The following is a 16,628-nucleotide window of genomic DNA, read 5'->3' as shown; positions in this document are numbered from 1 at the left end:
TTCATTACTCATATCACATTGCAGACACGATTGAGTTTCAATCTTTCTCTTGACTAACTTTTATTTTAGTGACTCTAATCTCGCTCAATTCCATTTACAACTAGTGGATGATCTACATCGTTGATATTTTATTTCTCATAATTCATTTACTTTTCTCATAAGACAATGTTTACCTCATTAAACATCAACGTGTCATAAGGCAATGTTTACCTCATTAAACATCAATGTGTCATGAAGATTTTATCATCTAAATTTAACAATTGACAATTTAGATAATAGATACATTTACGTGGTCATTATGATTTCTTCCAATTCATTATGAGTTAATACAACTCCATCTTCAATTAAAGACGATTTGTTAACAACGTCAAGGTAAAATGCTCTCAAGTTTTTGCACATGGTCTATAGTATTGTCTCCTTCAACATGCATCTACTTGATTTCATTAACCAAAGTCAATCAAACTATACTCGATGGCCTTTATTTGAATTTTGCTCCAATAACATACAGTCATGATGCTAGATTTATCTATTTAAAGAATTGATATCTTGTAACAAATGTTCTTCTCTGCACATCATAATCTTATTATAATTAATAACATTATTAGAAGTTTCAATGAGTATATTCTCATCGTGATTGATGATTGTGACCGATGCAATGTTGTGATATAGAAATTCAAAAATCAAAACAGATACGAAAGATCTTATAGACAAAGCAAAATTGAAAACTAATACAAGCTAATATTAATTTATTGCGAAGGTATATGATGTAACCCGAAGCCCACCACTCCACCAGGCTGGGCCGCTACGGTTTGGAGCTTTATGAAGCTGAGCTAAAGAAATCCAATTGCAATTTCAGGTTCAAATTCGAAAATTCAAAGCCTACATCTTAAAACGCTTTTTTGGAACTATTTGTACCAACCCATTTTGCCATTGGTAATGATTATGATTATATATATATATGCTTATTGAATTGATGATATCAGAACTACAAACAATTGAAGCCTCACAGTATGTCGCAAATAGAAATAAATTATTTCTTACCAGAAGTTGTTAACAGATGGGAGACCTTTTTTATTGTAATGGTCTAGTGGTTTGCAAGCTCCCCTCAAGATGTGAGATCATCACACCATACATATTTTATGTCAACAAGACACAACAAAACGTGTACACCCTTTTTTTAGATAACATGTAAACATTGTGATGCTAAAAAAATTGACATTTCTTTCATCTTGTAATAAGTGATTAATTTGATCCTTTCGTGCACATTAAAAAACATATCTAAAACTAAATGAGAAAATGATATTTTTACTACTTTTATTTAAGTATTTGTGTATTCAACATCTATATCTATATTGATATTTATATTATATATAAAGGAACTATTATATGCAAAAAAAATTAATTTATTTGTTTATTTACCTAATTACTTTTTTTGGTGAATTTTTCTTTACCTAATTAAATAACTGATTTTTTCTTTTTAAGTATTTGTACCTATATAAAAATATACCAAATTTTGGTATAACATTTTTCATTTCAATTTTACCTTTTGTTTCAACTATTTCATTTAAAATTTTAATAACTTTTTTTTATTTTAAAATAATCATATAAAATTTTATCTTTGATTTTTTTATCATGGAAAACGGACAATTGTGTTGGTATGCCACTAATTAGTACCAATTACTATAAATAAAATGGAAGAAACTAACTCAGTGATACATATTATATTAATTAAAGGCTACCATTACAATAATAATGAATATTGCACTAAAAATTGAAATTAGAATGGTAGATAACCAGTCATAGCTATTCAAACGACATGCATATGTTGTTGGCACACCAACACAAGACGAAGAAGACAGAATATTTAGTTAACAAAAAGAAAAAGGAAAGAAATTAAAGAAAATCTAATGAATGGTAAAGTTTGTTAGAAACATACATAAAACAGAGCAACAAGAAAGTTGATATTCGAAGAAGATTTGTTTGTAAGCAGAGTAGTGATTTATGTTTATCTGTATTATTAAAATTACAAAGCAGAAACATCTAATATAATAAAAAGAGAAAGCAACAGAAAGTTAATGGTATTATGAATTAACAAGAGTTGAAAGACAGAGTGTGAGGGAGAATATGGTGATGATGGTGGTGGTGATGATAGGGTGTAGATTCTTTGTGAATTCGCCAACGGAGATGAAGAAAATCATCAACGGAACAAGGTAGCTTGAGGGGACCATGAGCGTTGTAGCCATAAACATCGTAAGCTTTGTCGAGAAGACGCTTGAAAAGAGGATGGTAAAGATATGAAATCGGGATCTCAAATCTTTGACAACAATTATTATTATTATTATTATCAACCTCTTCCTCTTCGAATTGTTCTTCCTCCAATCCAACTTGAACAGCTAGACATCCCTTCTTCACCTTCATCATCGTCTTCTACTCTTCTTCTTTCTTACTAACAAATCAATTTCCAAAATGACTACCTACCGAGGAAATTAAAATGCTAAGGTAGAGTTCAGGCCGGTATAATTCCTTCTTAAAAACAAATATATTATTTACTTTTCTAACTGGGTCCACATATATAACAAAGATAAAATTTCATACAAGAGTTACGTGGATTTTTTTTATATGACAAAAATATCACACTCCAAAAAAAAAAACGGAGATATCCTATTTTTTTGTTCTAATCGCAAATCTAGTAATTTGTTAATTGTAATCTGGTACGACCTTGTAAGAAAATATTAGGATTAAGTTATTTTAACCAATTCCTTTTATTATAACAACTTCCTCTTATTTATTTTGGTATATTATTATATCAATCTCTTCTTCTTTTGGCACATTATTATAATAATTCCTTCTATATTTGTTTTTGATCTAATAAATAACAGTGAATAAAAATAATAATAAAATATGAATTTGATGTGATATTTTTTCTTAACGTGTCTTATTTGTTCAATTTAATTAATTTTATTTTATTAATATAATTTACTTTATTATTATTATTATTAGTATTTTGAATTTTTAAATATTTTAATTATTTATAATTTATTAAATAATAATTAATAAAATTATTTATAAAATAGAAAAAAAAATATAAATATATATAGAGCAATTGAAGGTCATATCAAGGGATAAATTTTTTTTCTTCACGTTATCGCATCTCCAAAGAATAAAAAAATAAAATATTTACGTATTTTTTTAATGATATTTTGATTAAATAAAAAAAAAGAATATAAGAAAAATCGACTTAGATATGATTATACATTTTTCAATAATATTATATCATATAAATATATTTTTTAAATCAAATTTATAAATTTTGATATTAATTAACGATAAGTAAGAATCACAGTTTTTTATTGATAATTTTTTGTTGTGACCTGTATAATGAATGCTGTTCGTACATACGGAATCAAAACGCTTGGTCCGCGAATGGTTAGTGGGGAATGGATACTATCATTTTTTTTAAAGGTTATACTAGTTAACGTCTTAAGGATACTTTTTTTAAGGATTATATTGATAAATATTTTTGTTAAGTATAATTTTTATATTAAAAAATAAAATTATTGCATTGTAAAAATGGAATATACAATTTTTAATATAACTTTTTTATATTTAAATATTTAACAAATGTCCCGCTCCAGTAGTATTGTTAGTTTTACTTTAAATTAAAAATAGGTCTTCAGTGCCGTCCCATTCCGGAATTCAAGGGACTTTTGAGTCACAGACACAACCAATGGATTTCAAAATCCAATTCCATTTCATCACTTACCTTAATTTGCATAAATTAATTATATCATTTGTATAAATTAATGCCCAAATCTTTTAGACTACACAATTCTTTAATTAGATGCCTCGTACCGACAAAATATAGTAATTTTTTTGTAACGAAAAACATTTTGTATATTTTTTTTTAATAAAAATTTTTAAATTTTATTTTTTAAATAGAGTAATATCAACTGAGAATAACACAAATTTAATATTGTTTTTAAAATCAACAAATAAACTCAAAAGATCAAAATTAATAATATAAAATTATAAAATATTTACAAATATAATATAATTAAAGTTTTTTAAATATTTGTATTTTTTAATTTGTAATATTGATTAAGTTATGTCATTGATTCATGAAACAATATATAGATCGAAACAAATTTATTTATCTAAATCATATGTAAAGCATCTATTTGATTAAAATGAGAAAAATGATTTAAATTGATATTTTATGACAACAACAGAAAGACACAACCTCAAACCACTCATATATGATAGATGAAAAAAAGAGACCTAAGAATGCTAAGCTTTTTCAAGTAAAAGTAACAAGAAAATATACTTAATTTTGAATTTTGATAACTTTAATAATTTTATTTTTATTTCATGCTTAACTAAATTTTCTCTCTTATCTAAATAATTTTTATTAATTTATTTTAATCAATAATTTCTCTTCAAAATACGTCAAAGTTGTCAAATTAGGAGATCCAAATTCCTATAAAGCATTACTTCCTTTTATATTAATTCAAAATTTATCATTTTATTGTATAAATTAAAGTTTACTTTGATAATTTTCTCATGAATTTAATTTATATACAATATAATATAAAAAACATACTGTCAATTTATCATAATTATTAAACTGTTAATATATTTAATTTTTATAATAACTATTTATTATCTATATAATTAATCAAAATTTATTAATTATATAACTTTTTAAACCGTCAATACATAAAAACATAAAAGTTGATTCATTTCTTATAGTCAATAATCACGGATGACTTTTTCTTTGTTGATATTTTAAAGTGGTTACATCAACGTTACTACTAGTATCTTTTTTCTGTTGGATTTTTCTTTTTAATTGTTTGTAATGGGCTTAAGCGGATTTCAATCATTGTAGTTAGACGACACTGTAATAATGATGACGTAGCACATAATTAATAGATTTATTTTTCTTTTTATAAAAATGATTAGTAGGTATATTTGTCCGATAAGTATCGTCACTCGGCAATCAGCGTTATTTCAAAATTACTTATTTTCATCTTCGAATCAGAACCGTTGGATCAAAGTAGCACAGTGAATAACAAGTTGCAGCACGGCACGGCACCACTTACAGTACGATTCAATAAAATATACGTGTACATGTACATGTACGGATGTCCGGCTATTTATTTCCTTGTCCTAATTGTGCAAACACTATAAATAAAATCTCATAAAAGATTTGTTTTTTTATAAGCTTTTTTGTGTTACATGGAGTAGTTGTTGAGTGTTGCTTTCTAAGCATGATTTAGGAAATAATAAGATTAGGTTCGAAAGTTTGACCTATGGATCGACAAATTAGACCGTTTAAGACCAACCTATATAGGGTGTTTAAAGTTTTTTTACTAGGCAGTATTTTAAATAAATTGTTTTTACAAACACAATGGACAAAATAGATAAAATTCCGTTTGTTTGAATGAAAATGAAAAAACATATAAGCGTGTTGTGTGATGCGGTCCTATTCCTAATTCTAAATGCGAGAGTGGTCCGCTATTTGCATTGCCTGAGTGATCATGAATCCTTGGCCGGTGCAAGGTCTTGGCCCACTAAATAACAACCACATCCTAACTATTTATCACAACCTTTCAACGAAAAAGAAAATTCCGCATATCAATTTTGTTAATTTCTTTGTTTTATTTTAACTTATTTGATATTAATATATTTAATTTAAACAAATTTATAAAATTCATTCACTAATGATCAATACAAATTTTTACACACAAAAATCAAAATTAAATACACTAATTTGCATTAAATAAAATGTCTTTTACAAATTTAGAAATTAAAACTCTAAAATCAATCAAAATTTTAAAATGAGAGTTATAAGATGGTTAGTGGTTTAGAAGAGTTGGAGTAATAAAAGAAAGTTTTGACTTCAACTCTCCCTTCTAACAAAAATTAACAACAAATTACTAACATTTGCTATTTAAACCTTTTTCTTTTGTTAAGAAATTCCTATAAGAAATTCATGCATAATGGTGAATTAAAAAATTTAAGAGAAATATATACACATAATAATGGTTATATTCAATTGCAAGTTAAGGAAAAAACATATTCTACAAATATGTTATTATGTTTGTCAAAACAATAAAAATATATAATATTATCTAATAGCAAAAAGTCAATTTTTTTAATCATTTAACTAATTGAGATTTATAAACTCAAATATAACGGGCAAACAAAAACATTAACATCTTTAAAAAAAATTATGTGTACACATAATAATATACATATTATAATCTAAATTTTGAATAATAAAAATCAGTAAATATGTTTCTTCATTTGTCAGATATAAGAAAAATCTCTAATAATAAATAATTTAATTTTTAAAATTTATTTATTTTAATTTTTAAAATTTCTTTATTTTAATTTTTAAAATAATGATATTCAAATCAATAATATTATATGTTAATTTTTTATAAGAAATCAAAAATTTTCTTTTAATAAATTAATGTCATATACTTTTAATCATATCTAAGAGTACATTTTTAATATGTATATAATTAGTTTATTTTTTATTTTATCATGAGCAAAATTTTCAAAATAATCAAAACATAAGCTACAAAACAACAAATACAATCTAGTACTTCAATTAGCTTTAACTATTATCAACTATAAACTATAAAATTTTCGTTATAAGCTAATTTTACTAAACAGCACCTAAGCGTAAAATAAATATCACATTAATACATATATCTATTATGATAGCTCAATAAAAATTTCCAGATGATATTTTAATTGTCCAATAAAATTTTATTGAAAGGACGTTAAATATTTTGCATGAAATAACATTATTATTTTATTTATTAAATATATGAATGACTAATTTAATATAAATAACACATAATTTGTTTTTTTTGCTTAAAAATATCAATTTTCTTTTAGTGTAGTGTATATAACATATAGAAAATAAGGTTGAATATTTAACAAGTCAATATAAATTATACTAAATATATTTTAGAGACAGTAAATGATAAAATGAGTTTACATATGATTATTTTTAAGAAGCCAAAGAAATAAATTAGAGTAGATTATCCATAGCACATGATGTATCAAGAATAATCAAATAATAAATAATAAATAATAAATACAAATTCGTTTCAAATTGAGACAATACCATGATAAATGAAATCAATTAAAAGAATTAAGATCATTAATTCTTAAGCATACTAATGGATTGTTCCACAATTAACTAAAATCATAGACAAAATTATTAACTTTAACTTTTATCTAAGATCAAGATATTTAATACAATATACGATTTGAGTCATAATATTACTATGTTTCTTAAAGACACATTAATTGAGATCAATAGAAATAAATATTTTTCTCAATTTTCGCTTGACATAGGATTTGGGGTTTAGTCCATACATTATAAATATACGATTCTTAATAATATTTATAGATAAACCTATTTTACACCGTAAATACACATCTATTAAACTCAATATTTTTTAATTTACATTTTACACTGTAAATATTCAACTACACCGGTTAGTGAGTAATAAGACTAGGATTTAATGGGTTGTGGCCTATTTAAAGTTCACATTTTGCACCAGGGCCTTTGAGCTTTGGATTCGGGTATTTGGACACAATCCTAAGCTTTTCTCACCTCACCTAATCACGAAGAGAAATCTATCATGGACCTTCCACTGATACTTCCCATCCTTCTAAAGTATATGAAAAATATATTTTTGTTGTTTTAATTATTTGAAATATAAATAAATTATTTTTCTCTATCTTCAAAAATTTGGTTAAATTTAAAAAATTGGAAATGTAAATTCATAGTTTTTTTAAATTAAAAAATTAAAAAAATTTGGTTGAATGTAAATCTTCTAAAATACAATTTTTTCAATATAAAACTTACGAAATGTAATTTTTTCAAAAGTTAAAAAAAAATTAAAATTTTGAATAAATGTGAAACTTATGAAATACAATTTTTCCAAAAATTTAGATGAATGAAAAACTTATCAAACACAATTTTTTCAGAAATTTTATAAAAGAATTGCATGAGTGAAAAACTTCTAAAATGTAACTTTTCTAGATTTTTTTAAAAAAATCAAAATTTTAATTTTTTGAAATATTACTAGTTTCAAAATTTTTTACTATAAAATAATATGTAATAAAAAGAGTAAAATGGTATTTTCACTTTAACCAGTGAAAGATAAAATATAAATAGTGGATGGTGGATTTTTCTATCAATGAGTTGTTTTGGTGGGGAAGGTATAATAATAAAGTGGAAATTTCTTCTCTCCCTCTGTATTCTAAAAAATCCCAAAAATTATTATTTTTTATAAACAAGTTTTTTTTTTTTTTTTTTTTTTTTTTGTGTGCTGAACTTACTTCTATTCAAACAAATTGTGTTTAGATTGATTAAATCCAAATGTTTTTAATGGGATATTAACTTCAATTTTTAAATTTTTTTCATAAATTTTATACCTTTAAATTAATCGATTTAGACACTATGTGGATTAACCAATTCGTACACCACTGTCTTCTCATATTTGTAGGACATATTTTCTTAATGTTACATATTTTGTTAAAAATCATATTTGACCATTTTATTTTATTTTTACAATTTTATTTCTACAAAATTATAATTTTTCAGAATAATTTTTATTTCAAAAAAAAAATCAATTGTTGTGAAAATGTTTTTCAAATATTGAATTTTTAGTTTCTTTATTTATTCTAATACTACAATCCTTATTTGAAATCATTATTTTCTATTTTGATTTATGATAAATATGAACACATTAACATTTATAAGATTAATATTAAAATTACAATTCTTTTCTTTCATTTATAAAATATATCCGTCCAAAATATATTGAGACCTAAAACAAAGTTTGACCCAATATTTTTGAATTTTTGGCAATATTTTATTTAATTATGATATTTTTATTTATTTTTATAGACTTTTCAGAACTAATTATATTTTTCTTCAAAGCTAATTAATTTCATTTAGTTTTATTTATTTAAATTAAATTATTACAAATATATTTAAAATTGTTATAAAAACTACTCCTTTAAATACTAATTTTGGCAGAATATAAATTTGGTTGAATGTAAAGTTTCTGAAATACAAATTTTTTAAAATTCTAAAAGAATTTCAAAACTTTAGATGAATATAAAACTTATGAAATGCAACTTTTTCAAAAGTTAAAAAAAATTAAAATTTTGGATGAATGTGAAATTTCTTAAATACAATTTTTTTAAAAGGTTAATAAAATTTCAAAAATTTAGATGAATGAAAAATTTGTTAAACACAATTTTTCCAGAATTTTTATTAAAAACAAATGAATGAATGAGAAATTTCTAAAATGTAATTTTTCTAAATTAAAAAAAAAAATTACAAAATATTAATAGTTTCGAAAATATTGATAGATTTTTCTATCAATGAGTTGTTTTGGGCGGGGAAGGGATAATAATAAAGTGGGGATTTCTTCTCTCCCTCTATATTCTAAAAAATCCCAAAAGTTATTATTTTTTATGAACAAAAATTATTTTATTTTTGGCCAACTTTATTTCTGTTCAAATTAATCAATACGAACAAATTTTGTTTAGATTGATCAAATCCAAATGTTTTTATTGGAATATTAACTTCAATTTTTGAAATTTTTTCATAAATTTTATACATTCAAATTAGTGGATTTAGACACTCTATGGCCACTATCTTCTCATATTTGTAGGACATATTTTCTTAATGTTAGGCCTTTTGTTAAAAATCATATTTGACAATTTTATTTTTTCAAAAATTTTATTTCTACAAAATTATAATTTTTCAGAATATTTTTATTTCAAAAAAATTCAACTATCGTGAAAATCTTTTTCAAATATTGAATTTTTAGTTTTTTCTCTAATTAGTACTACATACCTTATTTAAAATCATTATTTTTTATTTATGATAAAGATGAACACATTAACATTTATGAGATTAATATATTAAAATTACAATTCTTTTCTTTCATTTATAAGATATATCCTTTGTTTGGGTGAAATAAATTATTATGAAACATTCTTTCAACAAAAATAAATAAATAAATTAATGTAACACACAAAATGAAATAGAGAGATTATAATCATTCCTAACATCATATCCGTCCAAAATATATATTGAGACCTAAATTGAAGTTTGACGCAATACTTTTTAATTTTTAACAATATTTTATTTAAATTTTATTTTTATAGACTTTTCAGAGCTAATTTATTTTTCTTCAAAGCTAATAAATTTAATTTAGTTTTATTTATTTAAATTAAATTATTACAAATATATTTAAAATTGTGATAAAAACTACTCCTTTAAACTAATTTTGGCAGACAAGAAAAAAATTGGTCAACTTCCCTTAATTTAATTTATTTATTGTCATTTTCTTCTTTTAAACGTTTTTCTTGAGTATAATATCGACGGAGTAATATTGATTCTTAACTATAATACGTGAGGACAAGAATGAGTTTTTGAGATAAAAAAATCTAGAGAAGTTTAGGTTTGGGAAATTGCAAGTGGTCCATTACTAATGTGGGTGCCCTAAACATAATATTATATACCACCATCTTTAATTATCCTGAAAAACAAAAGTAAAGAAACACATAGTTGTGATACACATAATAATGCAACTTCTATTCAAATACATCATGCCAACCCCCTCATTCGTTTCTTTTCCATTTTATATAATATATCTATCATAACTATATATAATACAGACTTTAATTAAGGTACGTATATATGCCTTTTTTTTTTCTTTCTTTAGAGCATAGTGAAGTACATATTAATATTCTATGATAACAAATAACAACATTTTCAAAATTGACTTGAGTAATTATGTTATGCCTATCTTGCTCTTGAAAGTTGTATAGCTTCTTGATCAAGAGTAGATTCATCACTCCAAGGAAATTGATGAGTCATGAGTGATAATTCAATTTCTTTATTTCTAGCTTCTTCAAGTTGTTTCCAATCAGCCCATCTATCTGCCAACCCTACTCCCTGCAACATTTTTACAACCTCGGACATGGTCGGTCGATCCTCCGGATACCCTTGTGTGCAAAGTAATGCAACTTGAAGAATTGTCTCAGCTTCTTTGGGATCATATGTCTCCAAATTGTTATCCACTATGTCCTCTAGCCTATTGTCTCTTAGTAGATTTTTTACCTGTTTCATCATAAATACATATATATTATCATCGCATCATAACTCTTAACCCAGATTCCTTGTGTCGATTCAAGGGATCTCGACTATTGAATGAAAATCATATAGTTTATATTTTGACTTCATCTTTAAAATACGAGTTATTTGATCTTCATTTAACTGTCGAGATCTATGACTTAAGTTTTAACATTGAAATCAGAGCAACCATGAACGAACACTAAACAGTATTATGTTACTTAATAATGAAGTAATTAATGTATGAAGCAGATAAAAAAATGTTACATGATCAATGAGAAGAACATCCTCCTCCTCTTCGAGACGAGAGAGATCAATGGCACGTTGACCGGTGATTAGTTCAAGAAGTGTAATGCCATATCCAAAAACATCTGTCTTCTCAGAAGATTTTCCAGTGGACAAATACTCTGGAGCAATATGTCCCATTGTACCGCGGACTTGAGTGGTAACATGAGTCATCCTAGCATCAACCAGCTTGGCTAGCCCAAAATCACCTAGAACAGGTTCAAACTCATTATCTAGAAGGATATTTGCAGCCTTTAGATCGCGGTGAATTATCTTCGGATTGCATTGCTCATGTAGATATTCCAAACCATGTGCTGTACCAAAAGCCACACGCTTCCTTGTCGCCCAATCCAAGCTTTTTTCATCAGATTTCAAATCTAAAACACCATCAAAATAATAACATAAACATACTATATATGCTCTAACCATTCATTAAGGAACAAATTATCTGTTTTACCTCTTAATCGATATGCTACGCTTAGATTTTCCATGAAAGGATATACAAGGATTCTTTCAGTTGAGGTTGTACAGAATCCAATTAGTCTTAGGAGGTTTCTATGAACTGCAACACTAATGAGATGAACTTCTCTCTCAAATGCAGCCTCTCCACCAGGATTATGATAATCAGTCAGGCGTTTCACAGCGACTTTCGTGTTATCCGAGAGTGCTCCTTTGTACACTTTTCCAAAACCACCCTGACCGATTACATTGCTTTCACTGAAATTTTTAGTTGCAATTTGGACTTCGCGCAAAGAAAACCTTCTTAACTGTCCAAAAGATATTTTGCTCTCATCTTCTCCTGAATATTTTATCATATAGTTACTTCCTACTAACCATAACTATTAACTTATATGCTTAGACAAAGTCATTTAAGAAAAAAAAAAAAGGAAAAATTACCTAAAACATCAACAAAGACTTCACTTTTGTGTCTGTGCTTTTGATGGTGTCTATATGTAAAGATGGCTCCAAGAAACAGAATTGCAAATGCACCACAACTCGCGAAACGTACCGCCTTTGCAAGTTTTGATTTCTTGGTTGAATCTGTAGCAAGGAGAGGTAAACTTTATGTAGCTTCTAGCTAAGTGTTTTTTATTAGTCTTTCATAATCTTCAAAGTTAATTATATTTTCTTTTATACCTGGATGATCAGATTTAGAAACACAAGGCTGCTCCAAGCTAGAGCCACAACCAAGGTGAGTATCTGAAAAGCTGAAAATAATAATACAAAACAAAATCCATAAGTTAAGACAATTTTAGTATTATTTATTACTAAATCAAAATACTCATAGGTATGCAAGTATTAATACTTAAACGTTGGAACTGAAAATAGTTGTGTTGGAATAGTTCCAGTAAGACCATTAGATGAAAGATCCCTGTCAAAAGAATACACAAATCAATTATAGCATTCAAGATTAGGATCAGAAAAATAAGCATAAGGAGAGCACCATAGACTTTCAACAAATGAAGTATGGTCTATGAAGCATTCGCACAAACATGGACACCAGACCCGACACGGACACATCGACATCAATAATAATTTGAGAAAAGAAATTAACTGAAGTTAGTAATCACATGTTTCAGTGTCGTGTTAGATATCGGCACGTTGAAGTTAGTAATCACATGTTTCAGTGTTGTGTTAGATATCGGCACGTTGAAGTTAGTAATCACATGTTTCAGTGTTGTGTTAGATATCGGCACGTTGAAGTTAGTAATCACATGTTTCAGTGTTGTGTTAGATATCGGCACGTGTCAGCACTAAAGAGAGTATGTTAAGTGAAGCCTTACACATTCTTGAGACTGGATATTTGACCCCAACTAGGTGGTATAGAACCATTAAAATTGTTGTCAGCAAGATTTAGATATTGTAGGTATGTCAAGTTGGCAATGTAATCAGGTAAAGGGCCTGAAAGATTGTTGTTCTGCAATTCCCTGCATTAAGATTATAGTTAAACACAAGGTCACTGTCATGGAATGAAAAAACCAACTCACTAGTCATTTTCTATAAAACATTGACACAAACACCGGACACTAAACACTAACAATGACACATAGACACCAATAATAGTTTAAGAAAATGGAAATCATTGAATGTAAAATCGCATGTTTTAGTGTCAGACAACAAACACACTTTCAATCTGAGGTGTTTGATGTTATATAAGTCATATGTTCACTAAACCAAATATCTCGATTATATTTTACATTGATTTCTTGAAGTGATGCATTGTTAGAGGAAAACAATATTCAAAACTATTAAATTTCATCTGATTTGGAAACAAATTTATACTCAAAGAATATGACATCTTATATAACATATTCAAATATTAATGATGATAATTTACATCCCAAAATTGTTCATGACTTAAAAGATATTGCAAACATTTAAAAAAAAAAATAAAGATGCTACTGAAACGTATCATTCTACTGTTAGTGAATAACTTTTTATCGAGGTGATTTCTAAAGCTAAGAAAAATGATACGCACAAAGGAAAGTATATTATATAATTTCTGTCGAAAAATCAGAAAACCTACGTGATTTGAGGAACTTTTTTGGTTTTTTTTCTATTCTCTTTTTCCTTTTTCTTGGTTAGGTTTATGCCCCGATTTTTGTTTTTTCTTTTTAATAAATTTTTAGCTTTTACAAATTGACATGAATTTTCAAACACAAAAATTGTTCTTAGCAAAACAATGATTTGGAATAAACTCACAACGAATAAATAATTGAATATTGAAAACATGACTTCTCAAGTCTTTTTAACAGAGAATGAGTATACTAACATGCAATTATGACTAGCTTAGCAGAATTCATTGTATATCTATCTACAAAAAGTAAAATCCAAACACTACAAGCTAGTTCATTAGCTGCAATAACTGCAAATCTTAATAATGAGACTTACAAGTTAACCAAATATTTCAATCTGGCAATTGAGGGAGAAAGTGTTCCAGAAAATCCAATTGAAGCCAGGGTCCTGTAGATTAATTAGCTAAAAATATGTGATAACAGTAAGAAAAAACTAGATTATGAAAATAATAATAGTCAGAAACATTATGTACTACTATTTCTGTGGATGAACTTACAGTGATATGACATGTCCATTTTTACATGTGACATGTGACCAACTGTAACAAGGGCTCACTAAATGACTATCCCAATCTGTTATTTGATTATTTGAATCATTAAGATAATTCAAAAGATCAAGCAGAGCTTCACCTGGATATTAGCCCATACATTTCAGAATGGTTAAGAGTGTCAGATATATAATAGAAAATAGTCAAATAAAGATTAAATTATGCACAAACCATGGTACATAGGAAAATAATTTTAATATAGCATGACTCTATTTACATAAACGGTTAATTATATGTTTATTGCATAAATATTTATCGTATAAGTGTTTATATATAAGCTAAATCTATCAAATAAAGTCAATTTGCTTTTACATGTTATTCATCTTAGAAAATTTATAAAAATTAGTTAAAAATAGCTTATGAATATATCATAAACTGTTTCTACAAATTTTCTCAAACAATCTAACAAATATTTATGCCATTTGATAAATTAAAATAAGCTAATCCAAACAGACTAATTATCCAACCTATAACATCAACATCTTCAAAAAAATTCAAGATAAGGGAGCAACACCAGTTATCCTAAATGTCAATTTTATCAAAGTTATATATAGTTATATTAATTCAAGTAAAAAACAATTTTAAATACCACTCTTTTATACTAATATTATTTTACACTAACAAAGTAACAATAAATAAGACACTGTCACATCATTAAAATATCTATATATGGTTTTTCCTTTTTAGTGGAATCTTTAAACAGTTTTAGCAAACATATTTGATCAAGAGATTCATTGATAGCGTAAAATTCATTTCAAAGTAACACAGGGAATCAAAATTCAGCACACCTTCTACATCAGGATCTTTGGTTGCAGAACTGAGTTTCAACACAACAAGGAATATGATGAACCACCTCATCAATATTTTTAGAGGATTTGGTGGCAACATGAAAACCTCTTTGATCTCCAATGAAATAAAACCTTTATGAAGAAACATCACAAAAAAGAAACACTTCAATAACATAAAAAACAGAAAGAAAAAAATAATGCAAAATAAACCTTATACTATAAAATAGTAATACTATAATTTGATATACAAGTTAATAACAGCTACTAATTGTTTTCATGTGTTTTATACATATTTTCACATAATTAACATGCATGTATTAGAAAAGGAACAAAAAAACTTACTAGTAGTTTTGAGAGTTGTTGAAGAGCAACATGAACACTGATAATTGTTGTCACACACAAAATGATGAATTAATGTGAAAGATATAATCAAATGAATTGAGTGATCATAATATGGTAGTGCAAAGGAGGGACCCACATGGCATTGAGAAACAGGACTCAAAAGGGTAAACAACGAGGACTCTTTTTATTTTTTTTATTTCTTTATGAAAAATACATGAACCAAGCTAAATGAATAAATGTGAAGAAGAGAGAAAAAAAAAGGAATATACTATGAGACAAATGGGAAAGAATATGAGAGCTACTTGGTTATGTGTTGGTAGTGTCAGTGGTGGGAAGAGAATGAGAATCCCACTAAACTAGGATTTCACTTTCTTGATACTAATCAGCTTCTTCATCACCCTTTTATCTCTCTCTCTTGCTGAATTCTATTTCAATTAATTGCCAATTATAGATTAATGTTAGAACTGTTTAGGGATATAACTTGGTTTGATGGCTTAAGTGATTTAGTTAAAAAGCGAAGTGTAAGGAGGTAGGATTCAAATATCAGGTTGAATTAAAAAACGAAGTGTAAGGAGTTAAAATTCAATTATGACCCTTAACATGATTTTGATAATTACTAAAGTTTTAAAAAAAATCCTAAAATTTGATTCATATAAAGGTTGACATTTTTATATGTTTTTCATTGATATGACTTCTATATCAAGTAGCTAACTAACCATATGCTTGTTTAATAAAAGAAAATTAAATGCTTGTGAATCCATTTATCTACCAATTGAGTTCAATAAGATTAGTATGAGGGCCAACTCAACATAGGGTAAGACCTAAAGTCAATATTTATTGTGAGACTTAATTTTTCTTTAAATTGTACCAGTACTATATATCATAGTCAAATAATTAGATAAAAAAT

The 16,628-nt window shown here is 26.1% G+C and overlaps 2 protein-coding genes across 3 annotated transcripts; both read right to left on the bottom strand.

The window, feature by feature from the left end:
* Positions 1-2,088: 2,088 nt before the first annotated feature.
* Positions 2,089-2,421, bottom strand: LOC101500017 (auxin-responsive protein SAUR32-like). Its single transcript, XM_004503826.4, has one exon. The coding sequence runs from the start codon at positions 2,419-2,421 to the stop codon at positions 2,089-2,091; it is 333 nt and encodes a 110-aa protein (XP_004503883.1).
* An 8,200-nt stretch (positions 2,422-10,621) lies between these two features.
* LOC101499501 (probable LRR receptor-like serine/threonine-protein kinase At5g63710) lies at positions 10,622-16,134 on the bottom strand. 2 transcript variants are annotated; one of them, XM_004503825.4, is made up of 11 exons: positions 15,722-16,134; positions 15,380-15,511; positions 14,541-14,673; positions 14,360-14,431; positions 13,252-13,395; positions 12,774-12,839; positions 12,605-12,675; positions 12,365-12,508; positions 11,925-12,260; positions 11,450-11,844; positions 10,622-11,170 (listed from the first exon to the last, which is right to left on the bottom strand). In XM_004503825.4, exons 2-11 carry the CDS (start codon positions 15,477-15,479, stop codon positions 10,853-10,855), a joined length of 1,779 nt encoding a protein of 592 aa, XP_004503882.1. In that variant the 5' UTR covers positions 15,480-15,511; positions 15,722-16,134; the 3' UTR covers positions 10,622-10,852. The 2 variants fall into 2 exon arrangements, with proteins under 2 accessions (XP_004503882.1, XP_004503881.1); XM_004503824.4 differs by having other exon boundaries at positions 11,925-12,266; positions 15,722-16,123.
* Between the last annotated feature and the right edge of the window lie 494 nt (positions 16,135-16,628).

Source organism: Cicer arietinum, chromosome 6 (genome assembly GCF_000331145.2).
Source record: "Cicer arietinum cultivar CDC Frontier isolate Library 1 chromosome 6, Cicar.CDCFrontier_v2.0, whole genome shotgun sequence".
In the NCBI taxonomy this organism is placed as follows: domain Eukaryota; kingdom Viridiplantae; phylum Streptophyta; class Magnoliopsida; order Fabales; family Fabaceae; genus Cicer; species Cicer arietinum.
This window is presented reverse-complemented; position numbering and strand designations above follow the sequence as displayed.